This window comes from Hippocampus guttulatus, chromosome 5 (assembly GCF_054856545.1).
Source record: "Hippocampus guttulatus isolate MCC_2025c chromosome 5, RoL_Hgut_1.0, whole genome shotgun sequence".
In the NCBI taxonomy this organism is placed as follows: domain Eukaryota; kingdom Metazoa; phylum Chordata; class Actinopteri; order Syngnathiformes; family Syngnathidae; genus Hippocampus; species Hippocampus guttulatus.
The window spans coordinates 8,051,454-8,071,264 of NC_141265.1; the positions used below are offsets into that span (position 1 = coordinate 8,051,454).

The 19,811-nt window shown below is 42.7% G+C and overlaps 3 protein-coding genes across 5 annotated transcripts in view; 2 read left to right on the forward strand and 1 right to left on the reverse strand.

Annotated features, from left to right (window-relative positions):
• msi1b (musashi RNA binding protein 1b) overlaps window positions 1-11,027 on the forward strand; it is a 22,576-nt gene extending 11,549 nt beyond the window's left edge. For all 3 annotated transcript variants that reach the window (XM_086111967.1, XM_086111965.1, XM_086111966.1), the window contains 10 exons: window positions 171-263; window positions 2,996-3,044; window positions 3,539-3,621; window positions 3,687-3,804; window positions 5,328-5,408; window positions 6,839-6,895; window positions 7,040-7,102; window positions 8,106-8,260; window positions 9,264-9,309; window positions 9,397-11,027. In XM_086111967.1, the coding sequence (XP_085968093.1) occupies window positions 171-263; window positions 2,996-3,044; window positions 3,539-3,621; window positions 3,687-3,804; window positions 5,328-5,408; window positions 6,839-6,895; window positions 7,040-7,102; window positions 8,106-8,260; window positions 9,264-9,305 (741 nt within the window). In that variant the 3' untranslated portion in view covers window positions 9,306-9,309; window positions 9,397-11,027. The remainder of the gene's footprint in view (window positions 1-170; window positions 264-2,995; window positions 3,045-3,538; window positions 3,622-3,686; window positions 3,805-5,327; window positions 5,409-6,838; window positions 6,896-7,039; window positions 7,103-8,105; window positions 8,261-9,263; window positions 9,310-9,396) is intronic.
• Window positions 11,028-13,717: 2,690 nt separating this feature from the next.
• Window positions 13,718-18,841, forward strand: prkab1b (protein kinase, AMP-activated, beta 1 non-catalytic subunit, b). Its single transcript, XM_086111696.1, has 8 exons — window positions 13,718-14,036; window positions 14,388-14,527; window positions 14,849-15,018; window positions 15,092-15,185; window positions 17,077-17,191; window positions 17,254-17,387; window positions 17,472-17,540; window positions 17,755-18,841. The coding sequence occupies exons 2-8, from the start codon at window positions 14,405-14,407 to the stop codon at window positions 17,830-17,832; spliced, it is 783 nt and encodes a 260-aa protein (XP_085967822.1). The 5' UTR covers window positions 13,718-14,036; window positions 14,388-14,404; the 3' UTR covers window positions 17,833-18,841.
• A 3-nt stretch (window positions 18,842-18,844) lies between these two features.
• Window positions 18,845-19,684, reverse strand: pla2g1b (phospholipase A2, group IB (pancreas)). The gene is made up of 4 exons (XM_086111698.1): window positions 19,621-19,684; window positions 19,385-19,541; window positions 19,164-19,291; window positions 18,845-19,005 (listed from the first exon to the last, which is right to left on the reverse strand). Exons 1-4 carry the CDS (start codon window positions 19,682-19,684, stop codon window positions 18,881-18,883), a joined length of 474 nt encoding a protein of 157 aa, XP_085967824.1. The 3' UTR covers window positions 18,845-18,880.
• Between the last annotated feature and the right edge of the window lie 127 nt (window positions 19,685-19,811).

Consider the following 19,811-nt stretch of genomic DNA (forward strand, 5'->3'; position numbering starts at 1 on the left):
TCCTTTGGTTTATGTTTGTAGAATATTATCCAGTACTTGTTACAAATAAGAAAGCTCATTTCCTTTTTCAAAAGCTTCTTTTGTCAATGGGAAACAATCTCATATGCACTAATAGAACACCAGTTAGGGAAAAGTAATTTTAGTGAATTCTTGTTTTAATTGCTTAACAGTTAGTGACTCGCACCAAGAAGATCTTTGTGGGAGGCCTGTCGGTGAACACCACCATAGAAGATGTCAAGCAATACTTTGACCAGTTTGGGAAGGTGAGTGATTGTTGGAATGCTGGAGCGGCCTTGATCGATAAACGGTGGGACACAAGTATTCCGAATGCAAATCACCTTGGCCGGTTCTCACAAATGAATTCACCAAAGAAAACAGACAAGTGCTCGGAAGCGAAGGAGTTACTGTGAAGAGGAAGGCGAGAACGTAGGGACAGAAAGAAAGCGCTTGTTGGAGAGGGTCGCCGGGGAAAACTAAAGAGGCTGAGGGGCTCCTCAGGGCCCGAGCAGCAGGCGAACTTGAGGGATACTGCAAGTGTGCAGAGGGGAGGAGGTGGCGGGTGAAAAAGTTTTGTGGTGAGTGTATGGTGATGGTGAGGAAGGAGGAGGGATTATCAGAATCTGAATTAATCTGATGTAACAGCTGCTCCTACCCACAACCCCCTCCTGACCCGTTACCGTGGTGACCTGGCTTGCCCATTGTCCCTAAGTAATTCTGTGGGTAAGGGGGTTTTGTTCTGAAGGAGGGGGTGACGAGGTGGTGTTCACGGGATGTTTGCATGTGCATGTGCGTGTGTGTTTGGTGGGGGGGTCATCTTGAGTTTAGAAATCATTTTTAAAAAGTTGACTAATTTGCGAAAAGTTCCAAACACACCCCTTAAATGTTTGACCAGAGGTCCACAAAGTGTGGGCGAATTTTCATATCCTTTCACACAAAGTGGTGTCAGAGGCATAGTGCGGAGAATAGATGATGGGCCAACAAAGGCACCAACAAAAGAGGGAGGGCTTGATTGAGAGAGGTTTGTGGAGGCGTGAGAGAGGGAAGTGGGGCAAAGATGGGGTGTGGGGGAGATTTACAAAAGCTCTTATGCCCCTGCACAAAGACGGGCAAATATTTTGTTTCTTTGGGCCGCAAGGTTCCCGCCATATAGGAACTTTCCAGATGGTTCACATGAATTTCAACCAACCTTTCCCCGAGTAACAGGTGGACACAAATCTTTCCAACTTTTTCAAAGTCGGACCTCTGAAAACTGTCTGCCATCCATCCTATCTCCAACAGGGTGTCACATTATTTGCAGTGCCAAAGGTATATGGCCTCCAGGTTCCCCGAGCTCCCATCTCAATCATAGCAGCGAGATGAATTTTTGCCGAGAGAGATATCAAGGGATGGCCGGTGAAATGTGGGCTCCAGCCATCCATGGAAGTTCCTGATTAGACTGCCTCACTGGACCTTTTGTGTCCCGTCATGGCGAGGACAAAGGAGTGTGGAGAGGGATGGGCCGGGGATAACAGGGAAGATGAGAAGTGGGAAAAAAAAAAAGGCATCAGAGGGAATATTGTTCAGCGGCACACCATTAAAGCGCTCACAGTTTGTAATATTGAGCAATGATGTGCAAGCCAACACACTTTGCAGCATTAAAACAGGTTGCAGGGCGTTTTTCCTGCTTGTTACTGTGGAGTTCCTCCCCTCCCTTTTGTTGACTGTGGGATCACAACTCTTTGACAAAGTGTGTCCTGGATGTCTTGACACAGATGTGAGGCACCTACCGCTTGGCCTCTTGGACCGACAAACTCGTTGGAGCTGATAAAATGAGCTGAGCACACTCTGTGCAGATGGGCCAACATTTGAGTGGAGGGAAGCCATGATTTGAGGTCCGCTTTCATACTGACACTCCTCGCTCACCTTTGACCTTTCTGGAGGCAAACTGCCCTTGGCGCTCTACGCGCACACACACAGACCCCCCCACCCCCCACCCCTCTCTCTCTCTCTTGTTGGCATACACATGTAGTACGCGTCAGTATGGATCATATCCACTGCAGCATCCAGTACACTTATTATAGATCAAGAGAACACTGATTCATTTACCAAATGTCTGTTCCCGCCTCTGCCTAGCGCAAACAGGTAGAAAAAGAGCAGGTCGACTTTGACATAAGAAACTCCGGTTGTGTGTGTGTGTGTATGAATAGACACCTGTGTCTGTGTTGGATAAAGGGAGGCCGGACTGGTGGGAGAGGTCAAAAGGAGAAGAGGAAAAGGAATTATGGCTGAGTGTGCCAACAAACAAAACCTCCAGGCCTCTTTGTTCTCCCTCTCCCTTTGTCTTTTCTTTCTCCTCCCTTTCCACTTTGACCCAATCTTTTTTTCTTTCGTCCGACTCGCTTACAGCTCGCTGTACTCTCTTTCACCAGATCTCCACCTGTCGCTATTCCTCTCACTATCACCCCCCCCCCCCTTCTTTCATCGAGGCTCCACCTGCCTGTAAGATTCACCTTTCTACACAGCCACATTTCTCTTTTTGTGTCTCCCTTGCTCTCACAAGCACTCTCCCACTACTGCATTCATGAACCATATTTGATGTCGGCTTTGGGCCTTTCATGAGCACTTTTTGCGCAGTTGCCATGGGAATGTCAAACTTTGGAGGGTAGAAAGGGGGCAGATTATGTGCTCCCTGAGGGGGATTGTGAGCTGGTGCTTCAGCAGTGACTTCCAGCTTTGCATGCCACCCATTATGTGCACTGGGCACATACCCAGCAAGGCCTCGCTCCCGAGTGGTTCTTTCATATTTTGCTCTCTTTGCTTCTTCTTTCATAACCTGCCGCCTGCCTCCAGTCTTCTTCCTCCTCCTCCTCCCCCTTCCCTTTCTCTGTGCGTCTGTCCATCTGTTGCAGAGCCTCCCTGCAGAACTTGAGAAGGGCTGAGGTCAGGCAATATGCCGTGTGGCAGGGGAGAGAGAGCGAAAGCGTAGTGTAAAACTTGTCTTGTTTGTCCCCTCCAGGTCGACGATGCCATGCTCATGTTCGACAAGACCACCAACAGACACAGAGGTGAGACGGGCCGACCTCCTCTGTTCACTCGCCACAACTCCTACCTTTCCTGTCAACCCCTTCCTCAAGTTACTACTCTTCCTCCAGTCCTTCCTGGCTATCTATTGATCCCCCTCCCCCTCCTCCCCTGCAGAGCTCCTTCCTGTGGGCTGAGCTCGAGGAGACAAACGGGGCTAGTCTAATTAGCCAGTCCGTTAATCAGGATCAGGATAAAGCCTCCTTAAGCACCTCCTCCCCACCCTGGGACTGATCGATTGTGACAGCCTACCTACCAGCTTTGCCCTGGCCCTCTGGCCAGGAAGGGAGGGAGGAGTGGATGAGTGTCTGTGTGCCCGTCCGTGCGTGTGCATGTGAGTGTGATTGAGGGGGGTTAAGCAGCTATTACAACTGATTACTCTGGTCTATTAGCTGTAGCGGTGTGCATAAAAGCATACTGTCTGAGCCCTAACATTGTGTGAAATGTTCCGCTCACGCACTTGCCTCGTCCTCTTCAGGATTTGGCTTTGTGACGTTTGAGAACGAGGATGTGGTGGAGAAAGTCTGCGAGATCCACTTCCACGAGATCAACAACAAAATGGTGAGAACTTTGGACTCGTCATTTAGCGTCAGAAAGTTGCTTAATTGTGTTTTTCCTGGAAACAGGTGGAGTGCAAGAAAGCTCAACCCAAGGAGGTGATGTCTCCCACTGGCTCGGCCAGGGGGCGCTCTCGGGTGATGCCGTATGGAATGGACGCCTTCATGCTGGGGATCGGTATGCTGGGTAGGTTCCCATCGATCAGAACAAGGGGGATCTCGTAGCTGTCCTCCCATCTGCGCTTCTCAAAAGCTATTCCTGCACTCTTGACCTTAGCTGCTTTGAAGGTCACATGACACATGATGAGAAGGAGGCGGACCAATCAAAGGGTTCCTCGACTGATCTTGTGCTTCACCACCATGTTGCTTCGATCATCTCGATCTAAATTTCAGAAGATACCCACTGAGGTGGCAAAGGTGCCAAGATACATTGTCTGGGCTTCACTTTGTTTTTCCCTGGGTGCCTTTTTATATCTGAAAGATTTTAGTCTGTCCAGTACATTGTTCAGTGCAGGTCAGTTCAATGTTATTTATGTACCACCAAATGTGTATTTATGTGTATATACAGTACATTCTCATTATTTGTCGCACCTCAAACGAATGCTCAAGTCAGGATCAATATGAATATGCCCCATGTCACATGGGGCATATTGAAATGCTGAGAAAATTCCTCAAATGCCAGACATTTACCATACGTCTTTAAAAAAAACACGTATGAATATCTAAAAGTAGTCAAGTGGCACTTAATCGTTTCTGCTCTTCAAACTCCCTAAAACAAAACATCCTGTTGTCAAAGTATTCTGATCACTAATCTCTGAGTGGGCCGGTTTGTTCAGCTTTTAACTAGATGAACTAAAGCTGCCATCTACTGGCCAGTCAGATAACTGCAGCATTTTCCCAGAATTTATTTCAAATCAAACGATTGGCGAAAACATCTTTCTTTCTTAGTAATTCAAAACTTGGGATGTGTTTACACAAATCCTTAGCTGTATGACTATGCATACAACGCATAGTCTTGTCAAGAAAAAGGTGACAGGTGTAGAATATCACCCATCTACAGGTCATATCATACTGTACCGGGATTTACAAGCCACATTTTGTTTCCTTTTAAATAGTTTCCAATTACCACCAAGTTTGTGGCATATTGGCAAAACTCTGTGATATATTCCCTCCTACATTTTACTTAATTTAATGATGCACACGTTTAGGACAGCAGTAGTTTTTGAGGTGCAGTTAGGTGCCGTTCCCAACTGGCATGATATGCTTTGGCTAAGTGGTTAGCACATACTTTGCCTGACAGTTCAAAGGCTGGAGGTTTGAATCCGGGCTCCAGCCTTTCTGTGTAGAGTTTGCATGTTCTCCCAGCGTATTCTCCCTCTCATTCTTAAGGAATGTTCATTTAAATGGTTGTTTGTCTATACAGTATGTCAGTATCGACAGTCCAGGGTGTACACTACCTCTCGTCCAGTCATCTGAGATGCACACCTTCCACTATAGTGAGGATAAGCAGTATAAAAGATGGACGGGTGGATTGTTTGGTACAATGGCCATTCTAGTTTCAGATTTGATTGGTTTGTTTTGTTTAACAACGAACCATCATAATGTTGCAGTGCCATGTTTCGTGTATGTCTGATCGCGTAACACTGAGTTATAATCTCAGACTGTGAACGGTATTGCCCCTAAACACTATCCCTGATGTTTTCTCCACAGGTTATCCAAGCTTCCAGACTGCCACCTACACCAGTCGAAGCTATGCAGGCATCACCCCTGGATATACCTACCAATTCCCTGGTAAACATAACATCCTCTCTCGTCATGATGCATGATGATCATTTTATTTCCACCACTGTTAGCTGAGGAGGACTGAATGAAAGAGTTTGATGTGGCACACATTACACAGAAACATTCAAGTTCACGTCATGAGAGCTAACATGAAAGAAAAGCAAGATAAAGACTATTAAATGCTTAGAAGGTGTTTGACGAAATTTCCTCGATTGACTATTGTGAAAATTATTAATATTATGTTTCAACTTTTATTGCTGTTCATCCCTCTTTAAATGCTCTGAATTATTTTTTTTCTATGCCTGTGTCGTATTTAACCACACTACTTCTGCTTGCTGGAATTGCCATAGCGTGGATGTACAAAAGTTCCGTTTCCCATAGCTGAACAGCAAACTAGTTTGAATCTATTTTAACAGCGCTCTAATTTTTTCAATAGCCTGGGTATTAGAACTGTATCGTATAAGAGATACGCTGTCACATCGCTGGAGTTAGGCCAAATCCCCCAATGTCACAATTTTGCAAATTTATATTTTTTCATACTCGATACTGTTGGTCAGTCCACACGTGTGCGTGTTATTGACCAATCTTAAGTGTTGAAAATGGCTTGCCCTCTTTGACGACACAATGTTGAACAAATATACCGTTTTGAATGGTTAGTGTTATGGAGCGAATAGGTTTCCAGCCGACGGGATGCAAAATATTACTTTACAGAAACAAGTTACAACTGAGGGTGTAAATTGCTGCTTGTAAATATCAGGGGGTGGATTCACATCTGCTTCGCTTGCTTGTGAACGTGTGTGCTAGCGCCATGTGTGAAGGTGTCTATGCATGTACAGTGTTCCCTTTCTATATCGTGCTTCATTGTTCACACCCCTGCAATATCATGTTTATTTAAGCAATTGTTTTTTTAATGGGTTCTTACATTTTCCGGAAGCTCACCTACTGTAGTGTCCATACGTGTGGGAAAGGAGATTCACAGTCACCGATGCACTTTTCAGTTCTTTATGGACTGATAGGAGTACCATAAAACACATAAACATGATGACTATTCTTACGCAGAAGCTGCTGTCATCCAGAGCTCACACCAATACACTCAGATTTGCTATTGTCATATGTCACCCCACCAGGCCAGGCCTCTTAACTCTTCATAGCAAATGAGTTGAATCCCCTTAAAAACTGAATTTATGAGCATACTTATATGTGGTAGGTCTGATTTGTTGTTTTCTGCAGATTTTAAAACACTCAAACCTTATTGAACGTCTACATTAAGCTATTTTTCCGTCCAATAAATCCTGCTTCTCCTTCCTCGAACCTTGTAAGCCCTCGTTTGACTCCTCCACACTTCTCACCCCCACTTACTGGGGTGTTTGTGTTGTCCTTCGCTTGCCTGTCAAAGGTGCGGTCTAGGACTCAAAATCACTCTGCTGTTTCTGTTTTAGAGTTCCACTTAGAGAGGACTCCCCTTCTGACTTCACCCCACCCCCCTGAACTCACAGGTCAGTTAGTCCCTCCTTTGGACTTTACAAGCAGCACGTTGTCTGTCTGGTACACACCCCATAAACTGCCACACACACACACACACACACAAAACTATCTTTTACACTGACACATTTGAATTTATTTAAATTTTTTGTCTTCAGCCATTCCCCTCACTGCATATGGACCAATGGCAGCAGCGGCAGCAGCAGCAGCAGTTGTCAGAGGTAAGATTTTCCACAAGGTTTCCCATTTTGACCATGATCAAGTTATACCATTGTACTGTATTTGCTTTGACTATACCTGTATGTTTGTTTTTTTATTTTTTATTTTTTTTAATGAAAACACGTAAGAACATGGTCCTTACTGCTTCAATGCTGTTCCCCCGTGGTGTGCAAGGCTTGAAATAAGCGGTTTCACATCGCAGTTTGCGAAAATATGTATTTTGCGCCTCATTAATACACAGTGAATAGCAAGACAGAATCAAACACCAACCTTTTAGCAACATTCAAAAAACGTTTGGGAACTGAGGACACAAATTGTTGAAGCGCCGCAGGTGAAATTCTTTCCCATACTTGCCTGATGTACAACATAAGCTGCTCAACAGTTCAGAGTCTCCTTTGTCATATTTTGCACTTCGTATTGCCCCGGCCACATATTTTCAATGGGAGACAAGTCTGGACTGCTGGCAGGCCAGTCTAGTAACCACACTCAATTGCTTCAAAGGCATGTTCTTGTATCACAGTGAAGAATATGGCTGGCATTGTCTTGATGAAATAAGCAGGGAAGTCCCTGAAAAAGATTATAAAAAGGTCAAACCTGTAAGCATCTTTCAGCATTAATGGTACCTTCACAGATATGCAAAGTCACCCATGCCATGGGCGCAAACACCCCCCCCCCCCCCCCCCATGCAATCACAAAAACTGGCTTTTGAACTTTGCACTGATAACAATAATCCTGGTCATCCTCCTCTTTGGCCCAGAGGGCATGACCAGGATTTCAAAAAACAATTTGAAATGTGGACTCTTCAGACCATAGCACGCCGTTCCACTTTCTGTCAAAGCCTCTCAGATGACCTCGGGCTCAGTGAAGCTGGCAACATTTCTGGGCGTTGATGTAGGGCATTCACTTTGCATAGTAGAAATTTGAATTTGATTTGTAGACGTAGCAATGAATTATGTTAACAGTCATTTGGAACTTGACTCTGATGTTGTGACACGGTACCTTCAGGTTCTACCCCATCTCGCACAGCTGGATTTTTGGGAACCAGCAGCCCGGGCCCAATGGCGGACCTTTATGGAACAGCTGCTCAGGAGTCAGCAGTCAGCAGTTACCTCAGTGCTGCAAGTCCTGTCCCGAGTGCAGGATTCAGCCATGGCCTTGGGGTGAGATACCACCTACTGCACCACCCTGCCCAGTTTGGACAAGTGTTATAATGAGCCATAAAGAGTTATGCTGAAGTTCAATTTGAAGCAACAACCAGTCATCAAGAGCTTTAGTTAGCTCGATAGACAGACAGATAGACAGACAGACAGACCTGTATGTTCCATTCAAATATTTTTTTGTTTTACCCCTCCCACAGGTTTAAAAACATTTACATTTATCAAAACAAACTTAAATTGATTAAAGTGAACTTTTTAAAAGAATTCCCTGCCACCTTTTCTCACACTCTCGTTCGCCCTCTTCTTCAAATTAGAACCAAAGCATGCTTGCTTCAAGCTATTTATCAGTCCTAGTTAAGGTTTACTGTAAAATTGACACTTAAAATAAAAAAAATTTAAAAACGTGTGCAGTATATTTAAACACATAAATGTTCAACCAAACCATAACATTTCTTCAAAATGAAAGTCTATACTAACTTAATGCCAACATATTAGGGCTGCACAATATATAGAAAAAAACATTGTTATTGCGTCCAATATGCATATCCCACAGGCGCGCAATAATTGTCCTCTGAAATTGTATGCTTGAATCAGACTTTAACCAATCAGATGTAACCTTAAATGCACATTAATGCAATAGTTGAACACAATCTCAGGGCATTACAATTCATTAGCTAAAAATACATCACACTTGCTTATTTTGCTGCATGAGAAAATGCATTAGATTATAAAAATGTCATTTTTCTTTAGGTACATGTCAAACGTCGCAATAATATAGCGATGACCATATTCAACACACACATCGCATATCACATGATTTTCCAATATCATGTACCCCTACAATGTATGAAATGCCATAGATGGACTAACGAAAATTAGCAGCAACCTTCAAACAACTCCGACTTTTACCACAGCACAGAGAAGCAAAATTTCATTTACTCCATCATGGTCAAATGCTGCGGCTTCAAAGGAAGTGGAGGTCAACCTGTCATGCTTCCTCCTACAGGGCCCTTTGATCGCCACGGCCTTCACTAACGGCTATCACTGAGAACGTGAGTTGTTCTACACGTTAAGAGGCAGGATGCAGTACGGCACGATTACATGTGACCTCTAACTAATGCAGTTTGTTTGCATTTCAGTCAAGAGTTGTTGACGGGCGGAGATCTGGAGGGAATTGAAGCTGCTTTGGAGCTGATCTGGCCCAAGCTCTGTCCACTTCGCTTCTCGGGGTGGGGGCAGCTAAACCCCCATTTCTTTCTCTCTCTCTCACACACACACACACACACACACACACACACACACACACACACACACACACATATATCACCCTCTTACGGCAACCTCAACACAGCCAACCCTAACGGCACCTTAGCAAAATCAGTTATGAAAATGTTTCGAAAAGCCAGCAAACAAAGCAAACTGTAGCAAACACATACAGATGCTGTATTTTTACTGTTACTCTTTTCGGTTATGTTTTACTTTGCCATTTTGAGCGATGGCTGCAATTCGTCTTCTCGGGTTATTTGACCTCTGAACCTGAATCTCCAAGTGAAGGTTACGAACTGTACTGCGAAAACCGTCAGAAGTGCATAATGAATATTAACAACTAATTTGTGAACAATCCTGTTTCTAGAAAATGTGTCTGAACGTGTAGTGGTAGGTTTTAACAAAATCTTGTTATATACATAAAGCAAGGAAGCAGGTCAATGGTCACAGTTACATGGTAGGCTTACTTGAGCTGTACAATGTTGTAACATACTGTAAATAATATGACTTTTGTTCGGGGCTTAAAGGGCGGGGGCAGCTACTGTACTTTTAGGGTCTGGGAGGCTTTGGAGAAGTGCTAAGTTAGCTTCTTCTCGTCACTCCTTACATTGGCAACTTTGATGGCGAGATAGTTTCATGGACATCTCAATCCATGTTTTTGTTAGAGCAGCCATACATTTGCTTAGGCATTTCTCTTTCCGTCACTTGAGTCTGTTATTTCACTGAAAAGCCGCTGCGAGTTCAGCGGAGGGAGGTTGTGTCTTTATTTTCTTTGACTTTCTTGGAGGGGTGGGGACACATGCACGTAAAAATGCTCCTCGCCTAGGAGAGGAAAAAATGTCCTGTTTTCTTACTTTGTCATAATGTTGTTTAACTGTGATTTTTAAGATGTGAATATTTTGGGTGGAAGAACATGAAGGAGTACTCTGTTGAGCGGCCGTGCACACACACAGACACAATCAAATGTGCTGATGATGGCCTGCTGGTTTGTGTGTAATGTGTTTTCCGAAATGATGTACAATATTCACCGTATGCTGTTTTTGGTTGGGGGAGGTACCTCTGTTGCAAATGTGAAATTTTAATTTGACTTTTTTTAATAATACATTAACATATTTGTCAAACTTATTTTGTTGTTGCTCAAGGTGGCTTTTCCTAGTCATCTTGACATCCCTCACATGTATCCACTGGAGGTCACAGCTAAAGCAAGGTGACGACTATTTTTTTTTTACCAAAACAGTTCTAAACGAAGTGAAAAGGATGTTGCACTGGCTGGCCAATTTTAAAAGGGCAGAAGAACAAAGCACTCCACATTTAATAAAAATGTTTTCATATTTTCATAGACACTCAAACTGCTCCACACTACCACCGTGGTTTTGGGTCTTCGATTTAAAAGAAATTGTCAAGACTGTAACCTTTTCAGAATTTCACTTTCCTGTCATGTTATTTCTTTGCAGAAAATAAAAACCTTTTTAAATTTCCTAATAAATTATTTTAAAACATTCCACTTAGGTTTCATTATTGGCTCTTTTAACATAAATGTTTTTCCTAATGTTTAGAAATGTTTATTTTGTGGACAGTATTGGTACCTCCACTCTAATGGTTCATTACTGCTCTTCTTTTTGTAACGGATTTATTTTTTTTACCCTTGTCAAGGAGTACTCATCATTGTTATTGGTTTGTTTGTTTTTTCTCGTTTCAAAAAGACATTAATGAAAATATTAAACCTGCCTTTGAACAGTATTGGGCACTCTTCTACCGTATAAGTTCCCATTATATTTTGTGAGAATCCCAACATTCACCTTTAAGAAAAATACAGTACACATCTTAGCTGAAGGATTTAAAACATATACACAGTATGTGTGTTTATGTATGTTAAAATATATGTGGCCTTCTTGCTTGTCGTTTCTTTTTCCCGTTAACATTGCTCCACTGCCCCCATCTTCTTTTCTCATCTGCCCTGCTATTAATGTCTCGGAGGGATGCTGCAGCCTGTCATGAACAGTGAGGGCCTTGAAGGAGGTCTGCCTGACACAACCTGCTGGTGTCGGTGCACATTGCTCGATCGATCGCTCACAGACGATGTGTGCAACAATTTGGGCTGCAGCTGCATGTGCAGGTGGAGGGCATGAGTTGGAGGAGGGGGCTCTAATGTCAGTGACATTTTGCCACTGTGAGCTCTGAATGAAGGCTACCTCAGATAACTACCTGAAGCAGGCTATGAGGGGTGAATGTGCTGCATGGAAGTTCGATTCTTTTAAAATAGACACACCAATAATGTGTTTCAAAATATAACACACACACATGCAGTGGTTTCCGGTTAATCCCAGGCGCACATGGACAATGAACCATTCAAATTTAACAACAAATGAGAATCTTTAAAGAACCTAACATGAATGTGAGAAGAAGTCATGAAATGTCTTTTTCATTATTTGGTTTTGAGTAGACTTTGTATTCTTAAGTTATCCATGTCTGTTTTATAAGGCTTTGGTGTCCACCTGTGCTCGTCAACCCGGTCCCTTGTGTTTACCAATCAGCTCCCTCAGCCACTTGTGTCTTGTTCAGGTGTTTTCTTTGTCTTGTCAATTGCTTTTTATTTTTTTAAACGTTTCCTGGTTCTTTCCGCCTTTGTTAGTTCCTTTTTTGTGTTTGCTGAACCAGTCCCTGTTGTTAAGTCCTGTCTTGTTGCCTTTTGTAGTAAGTTCATCCCCAGTTTTTGATTGTTTCTTTGAATCTCCATTCATCCATCCATCGATCTATGCAATCATTTTCTAATCAGCTTATCCTCACAAGAGTCGCGAGCGAGCTGGAGCCTATCCCAGCTGCCTTCGGGCAGTAGGTGGAGTACACCCTCAACCGGTTGCCAGCCAATCGTAGGGCACAGTTAGATGAATAATAATAATAATAATTCATGCTTACACTCACACCTATGAACAATTTAGAGTGTTCCATTTACCTGCCATGCATGTTTTGGGAATGTAGGAGGAAACTAGAGTACCCGGAGAAAACCCATGCAGGCACGGAAAGAACATGCAAACTCCACACAGGAAGGCCAGAGCCAGAATCGAACCTTGGAACCTCTGCAGGTGATGCTGGTGTGCTAACTAGTGGACCACCATGCCGCCCTCTTTGAATGTCATTTTGGGATTTTGTTTCCCCACAGTGCCTTGTTTTCTTTTTTGATTTTTCCTAACTATTTTTGGGGAGTACACTTGCCTTTCTTCCTTGTATTTGGGTCCTCATCCATACCAACCCTGACAGAAGAAGTGAGAGTCCTCAGAATAAAACTAGTGTAACCAAATGCAAATTCCACACTGGAAGGCATGGAGCTGAATCCAAACCATGCTAATTACCGAGCCACACTACTGCTGAGATTCAACACGTTCCTTGTTTTAATCAAATCCTGTTCTGTATCAGGCTGGTGGGATATTGCACCCAACTCCAAAAGGAACGTGGAATTATGATTTTGGTGGAAAGTTTATTTTTCAATGAGATGACAAAAGGTGACATAGTGATTTGATAGGGGAAAAGAATGACCTATCACAAGTGTGGTAATCATGACATGACATCTTCATGATGCGTGTCTGGCTTCAGTGGCAAGAGACTTGATCATCGTGGGAACACAAAGAGATCAGATAAAGGGAGAGGAACCTACACAATAAGTTTGAATGGCGTTTATAAATTAAAAAAGAACAACACCAAACCGTGAGGTGTGCTTGCCACTCTGCAACCATTCCTCTAAACAAGAAACAAAAGAACTGCTTTATTTGATTCCCATGTGCAGGAAGGAACAGGAAAAATGCAAATTCGTGAAAACCCACGAAGTATCATTATTTTAATTATTGCATAATGAACGAGTCAAACAATGTCCACTTTCTTAAATAACTTGACACGAAAATGAACTTGTGTAGTAAAAACATATTTGGAGAAGCATAACCCTTATAACTTCAAATTTATTAAAAGCACATTGACTTAAATGGTACTGTATTGCGAAATGGGAAAAATTATGTTAACTGTCCGGGTAGGAACAACACGATAGCCATACGTCGCTCGATCGTGATATATCATGTGGCATTATCAAACAAGCCTGGGGGAGGGGGAGTCGAATTTTTCATCACTATGACGCGCTTTGATTTTATTCCCGCTCTTCCTGTTTAGTCTGTAGTGTTTCTGTACAAACGAGGCGGAAGAGGCGTGTTTTCGTCTCGATACACGCAAACACAACTACAAGTCTACAGGGAGCGATCACGTACCCGCTGCTTGCGATCACGGAGCGTTTAAATCTACAATTAAAGTAGAGGAAATGCTGTTAAAAAAAGAGGGTCGAGTTACATTTTAAGGTGACTTTAGGTCCAGACAGCGCACGTCCGCTTAGTGCTCCCAACGAGAAAATTGCTGGTCTAAGACGGAAACAACGGCGAAAACAGACCCGACGTCTTCGTCCACTCCCGTAGAGGACCGCACGATCTCCTTTGGCCCAAGACTATAGGCACCCAGGCGTAATCTAAGAATTTAGGTGAGTAACATACTATTATATTAAGTAGGATACCACACAAAGTTCACTATTGTAGTACAGTAGTAGTAGTACTTGTAGTCTCAAAACGCCCCTAGTGGCCAGTCTAGGAACATGTGCCGTACAATGATGCCAGTTATTTCCCAATGTTGATGACAAGGCACATCATTTTTCACAACACAACACTGAACAAAATATCTGTTAAGTTTTCAGTAGGTGGATTTTTCGATAAAGCTCTTGAATTGGATTTTAGTGGATTTTGCAAGTATACCTAATAAAGTGGACAGTGAGTGCATATCATGAATGGGTGCGTGTGTTTGTGGGTCTTCCTGCATGTGTTTGTGTGTCTTCCAGTGTTAGATGCTGTCAGAATGGGGAACAGCAGCAGTGACAGAGCCAGCGGGGGTCAGAGTGAACGAGGGAAAGAGGCCCGCCCCAACATCCTGATTGACAGCACAGAGGATGCAGATATTTTCCAGAGAGAGGATGCAAAGGTAACATGTTTGTACCAGTGCAATACAAATAATGCCAATGACCATATCCTTTAGCTAATGTTGGCAACACTTTCACTGAATGAATTGATATCAAAACCAATGTGTTTTTAGACAGTGTCAGTGCAACAATTCTTTCAATTCCATGGCCTGAAATATTTCTTTGTCTTTGCGGGGCAGTTTTACTAATCAGTGACTTCATTTGAGGAGTAGCTTTCTAATTTTGAGGAGCAATTCCCAAAGACGTTTTTAAACGTCTTTTCAGACTTGGTCTAGAATTGGCTGATACTGAATGAGTTAAAATGGAAGCAACCTTGTTTCCAGGTGCCACAGGAGGAACAGGAGTTTCTGGCCTGGCAGCAGGACCTGGAAAGTGACAGTAAATGTCCAACACTTGCCAGGCCAACAGTGTTCCGCTGGACCGGAAGCGCCAAAGAGGTCTTTGTGTCTGGCTCCTTTAACAACTGGTCCACCAAGATCCCTCTCAATAAAAGGTTGTATGTGAACCTTGCAGCTTGTTCGTGAGATAAAATGGAATGACTCTGTTGAACATTACCTCTCACTCAGTAAGAACAACTTTGTGGCAATCATGGACCTGCCTGAGGGAGAACACCAGTACAAGTTTTGTGTAGACGGACAGTGGACGTTGGATCCCACAGGGGTGAGGAAATTGCTCTGATTTTTTTGGACAGTATCAGTGAGGTCTTACTGTGTCTTGTTTTTTTTTTTTTTAAGTTGTTCAAGTTTCCCACAGAGTATTAAAAAGTCTCAAAAGCATTGAATTTAGGAATTTGGAAATAATACCGTAAAACGTTTTGAAAAAAAGGCTTTATATCTGGCTCTTCAATTTTATGCTGTATGTAACTTCTTTGAGTACAACTTCTCCACAAAAGTGTCATTTGTCGTTTTGATTAAATAACAGCCCAAATAAACAGGACAGAGGAGTGAATCATTGAGAATGCAACGCATCCCCGGGTCACAATCTGTGGTCAAAACAGAACAAAACTTTACTGAAGAGCATGCACGACAACACCACTACACAGATGTAGATTTTACTTATTTAGTCAGTTAGGTGTTTTGTTTTTTTACCCAGACAGAGCTTAAAGACCTCCGTTGGCATGACGGAATTCTGTCATTTGAAAAAAAAAAAACTGTCGTGCTGGAAACATCCTGTTCCGCCACCAGTCAGAAGCCACACACATAGCTCTTGAGTATTCTACCCGGGCCCTCTGGCAGCAACAACAAACGCACTGACATCACTGACTGACCACTTGTGCGATCTGAAAGTCCAAGTGTGCAAGAGCCTGACCTTTCCCCAACCATGTCACACCAGTTTGTGGAGCTAATCCAAGCATACACTATTGATAAGAATGCACTGTCAAAACTATCCATATCCAATACACGTGTCGTATCTTTGCACCGGTGGCAAGCTGCAAAGCTAAACTTGCTTCAAAATTGCAAGGTGTCTCCGAAACAACAACAATAATGATAGCAGTAATGGTAAATAGTGCTACAGAGTAAAAAAAAAAAAGAAAAAAAGTGGGTTTAATGAGGCAACAGACAAAAATGTTGACCGCATGTCCTCTTCATTTTCTTGAATTGCTTTTTCCCCACAAATGCAGATTCGACTAACAGTGTTTTTCCATTTCTCCCCGGGAGAGGGACTTGTACCCATGCACCAGAATGCACAAAATTTGACCCAAAAAAAATCTGTGAGGACCCCATTCTGATAGATACTCACTATTTACTTAATGCCTCCATTACACTTTTCTACCTTTATATTTGTGTTTGAAAACCTCTCCCAATTTGGACAAAATCTATACTTGTCACGTGTGATTATTTAAAAAGAGTCAGTGTGCACCCCATTGCATTGAACATTTTTGGTTAGTTGATCACAGGCATTTTGTTTTTCTGTCAAATTCTTCTTCTCCTTCTTTTTTTATTTTATTTTATTTATTTATTTGCTTTAACCCCTGATCTAGCCACACATTTCACATTGGAGAAATGAGGAAATTTCAACACATTCTACAAAGCTTGATTGAGTAAAGAATCCCTTCGCCTTTGACCCAAACCGGTGGATAGTTAGGAATTTGAGGCTTTTTGCATCATATGTAAAGAAAAGATTTCAGCTAGGTACAATGAGCATTAAGACGTTTGAGTCCAATGCCAACTCATCCAAGCACATAACCCCCCCTCCCCCCAATCGCTGGTGTTTTGCAATCTGCCTGTTGTGTCTGTTGCGCTGTGGTGGTGTTGCGCGAGTAGCCTACTCAATACGCTGCATTTTTGCATCCTCCACACATTCCACATTTCCACGTTGGAGAAATACATTAACACAAATTCACAGATCTTTTATTTATTTAGTTAGTTGTTTATTTATGCTGATATGGCTTCTTAAATTGTTAAATTTTAACGTGAAAAATCTTGTGGGAACCCTGTTGTGCTTGTTTTTATTTCTTCCATTCCTTAAAAGAAAACAAGGTACTATCGTTTTACATGAAAACTCACATTTTCAATGCATTTCAGTACGTAACTTCTTGGTGCTCTCATAGGCTGTGATCACGACAAAAACCGGAACCGTTAATAACATAATCCAGGTGAAGACAACCGACTTTGAGGTCTTTGACGCCCTTCGAATTGACTCTCAAGATTCTGCAGACATCTCAGGTACGACTCCCTTTTGCATTTTGTTTTGAGCAACTCCTAATCTGCTAATTATTTTTCATCAGACTTGTCCAGTTCCCCTCCTGGTCCCTACCAGCAGGACCCCTACGTTGTCAAATCAGAAGACAAGCTCAAACATCCTCCTATCTTACCTCCACACTTGCTCCAAGTGCTGCTCAACAAAGACACAGGGATTTCGGTATGTCGCCCTCTTCGCCATTTATCATGTCAAACCTTTGTATTTAATCTGAGCTCAAGTCAATCGTCTTTTGGCCTTCCCCAGTGTGACCCAACCCTGCTTCCTGAGCCCAACCACGTGATGCTCAATCACCTATACGCCCTCTCCATCAAGGTAACCCGAACGTCATGTCCGCTTCGTCATTGTTGCTTGCATTAGCACACATTACAAAGAGCAAGCATGTGCAGCATCACAAAATAAGAGACTGCACAATCTAATGAGATTCACTACAAGAGCAATCCGTGTATAAAGGTGTTGGGGCTGAATGGCTGGCATTGCCGGATGGGTAGCCAATAACAAAAATACGATATGTCTTGTTTTGTCCCAGGATGGCGTCATGGTTCTGAGCGCAACTCACAGATACAGAAAGAAGTATGTGACTACTCTTCTGTACAAGCCCGTATAATTTATTTCAGTCGATTGTCATGGTGATGGTGTGGCCCCTTTATAATGCTGTTTTAAATTCATAATTATGTTTTATTTCATTGTTGTTTTTTTTAAATCACAGTAGGCCTCATTCATTAATAAATGCGTAGAAATGTTCTTACTCTACGCACAAGTTAAGTATACATAAAATCACTGTCAGATTTATGATTTGTGTGTACCGGCCCATTTTGTTTGCACCACCGTGCCTGTGTTGATTAATCCAAATTCATTCAAGTTGAAGGCTCTCACTCTAATTTGCATATGGCCCGCCTTCATTTGTTGATAATTATAAATGCAAATCTGTTTGGCGGCATCTCAGCCAATGCCAAAGGTGTATAAGACACAAGAGATGGCCCCAAACTGTTCTGAACTATCGTCATCATGATTCTGTTTTCAAAAGGTTGGTTTCATTGTAAAACTTGACGAACACAAAAACTGACAACATATATAGTAATGATTATATAAATCGTTTCTTAAAATTGTTTTTTGTGTTCATTACGACTTGCTGTTTATCTTCCTGAATGCTGTGAAGCTTTTCATTCCAATTGCACTTGATTGCAATTTGGTTGAAGCGTGACCAACAGATTATGCCGCCTGGTTAGCAGAGGTGTCGAAGTGAAAACCGTGCCACTGTTTGACTTTAGCCACAGGTTCCTCGTTCTTTCTTTTTCACTTTCCCGACCTGGATTTGACAACTTTGCTGGTCAGACATTCAATTACCATGTCGTTTTATTTCGGTGTGTGAAAATTCTTGTGGATTTGTTTATACCTTTCGTTTCTGTGAACCATGTTTAATCCGAGTTGCCTCGAGTTTCAAACCAAAGTAATACAATTGCAATGCCTTTTGAGGCCAAGAAGCAAACGCAGACATATGGGGACCAATAATTACGTTTCGATCTAATCTATCCTGATTCATTTGTAACAAATGTTAGGTTGTTTTTTTTTAAACTTGTGTCCAAATGATAAATAAATGTGCATTTTAGTAAGAACAGTGGGGTGAAAACGTATTCCTTTATTGATTGTGTTGCTCAGTTTACACAGTGGACTTTTGGATCCAGGTTCTTGTTTTCAGGGTTGAAGTCGGCCCGCTCGAAGCAATGAGCTGCTATTCGATCGCACTCGCACACGGCTGCCTGGCACTTGTCATTCATGGCTACGGAGACACATGAGAAAGATGACGTCATGAATATCACGGCCCAAGTAAACTGCGTATATAGTTACATTGCGTCGGGGACAGTCGTACACACACTTGTCTTCATTTTCTTAGCTTATTGAATATAATAACAATCTGGATTTGGGTCACAGACTCACCTGAGCAGGTGACTTGGTTATCTGAGCAGGTGAAATCATAAACCAGAACATATGGAAGATCAGTAATGGCCGTACATCCAGGAATCTTTCTGCTTCTCTCATAGCATTTGTCGTGGACGTAACAACACCTGAAACGAACGGGTTTGCATTTTTTTCGACATAGAGTACAATTCAAATTCCAAGTTACGACTTGAATGCAGCTTTTGGCTTCTCCTCCTCACATGTCCAAGTCATCCCGTGGGCTTCCTGTTCCCCCAAAGCCACACCAACAGCCATAATCGCTGTACTTCAGAGGGTTAACTCCTGGCTGGGCACACTCGATCATATCCCCAAACTGCCATAAGGCCTTGGGCAGTCGAGCCCCGCTGACCACACATGCTGGTCAACGGCGCAAAAGAATCAAGTTAAAAGTGAGCCATGTTCTTTGAAAATGGCGTTGTGTTTTCAGAAGTCTCACCTGTGGCAAGCAGCAGCAGACGAGCTGTCAGGTTCATGGTTGCCTGCAGAGAAACAGGCAACATTGTCACAGCTTGTACTTATAGACCAGGAGGTGAGCTGGAGATAAGGAGTACATGGGGAGGAGTGGATTTTTTTTTTTTTTGACTTGGGAATTCTATATAACTATTGCTCAACACTCAAACATTTTGC

What these genes read in the sequence shown, in the direction of transcription:
- pla2g1b (XM_086111698.1), bottom strand. Translation starts at nt 19,684, where the DNA reads ATGTTGCCTGTTTCTCTGCAGGCAACCATGAACCTGACAGCTCGTCTG. An exon ending in TCTGCTGCTGCTTGCCACAG is followed by an intron (nt 19,542 to 19,620) that starts GTGAGACTTCTG and finishes GCCGTTGACCAG; the next exon opens with CATGTGTGGTCAGCGGGGCT. An exon ending in TAACCAAGTCACCTGCTCAG is followed by an intron (nt 19,006 to 19,163) that starts GTGAGTCTGTGA and finishes GTGTCTCCGTAG; the next exon opens with CCATGAATGACAAGTGCCAG.
- prkab1b (XM_086111696.1), top strand. Translation starts at nt 14,405, where the DNA reads ATGGGGAACAGCAGCAGTGACAGAGCCAGCGGGGGTCAGAGTGAACGA. An exon ending in AAGATCCCTCTCAATAAAAG is followed by an intron (nt 15,019 to 15,091) that starts GTTGTATGTGAA and finishes CCTCTCACTCAG; the next exon opens with TAAGAACAACTTTGTGGCAA. An exon ending in TATACGCCCTCTCCATCAAG is followed by an intron (nt 17,541 to 17,754) that starts GTAACCCGAACG and finishes GTTTTGTCCCAG; the next exon opens with GATGGCGTCATGGTTCTGAG.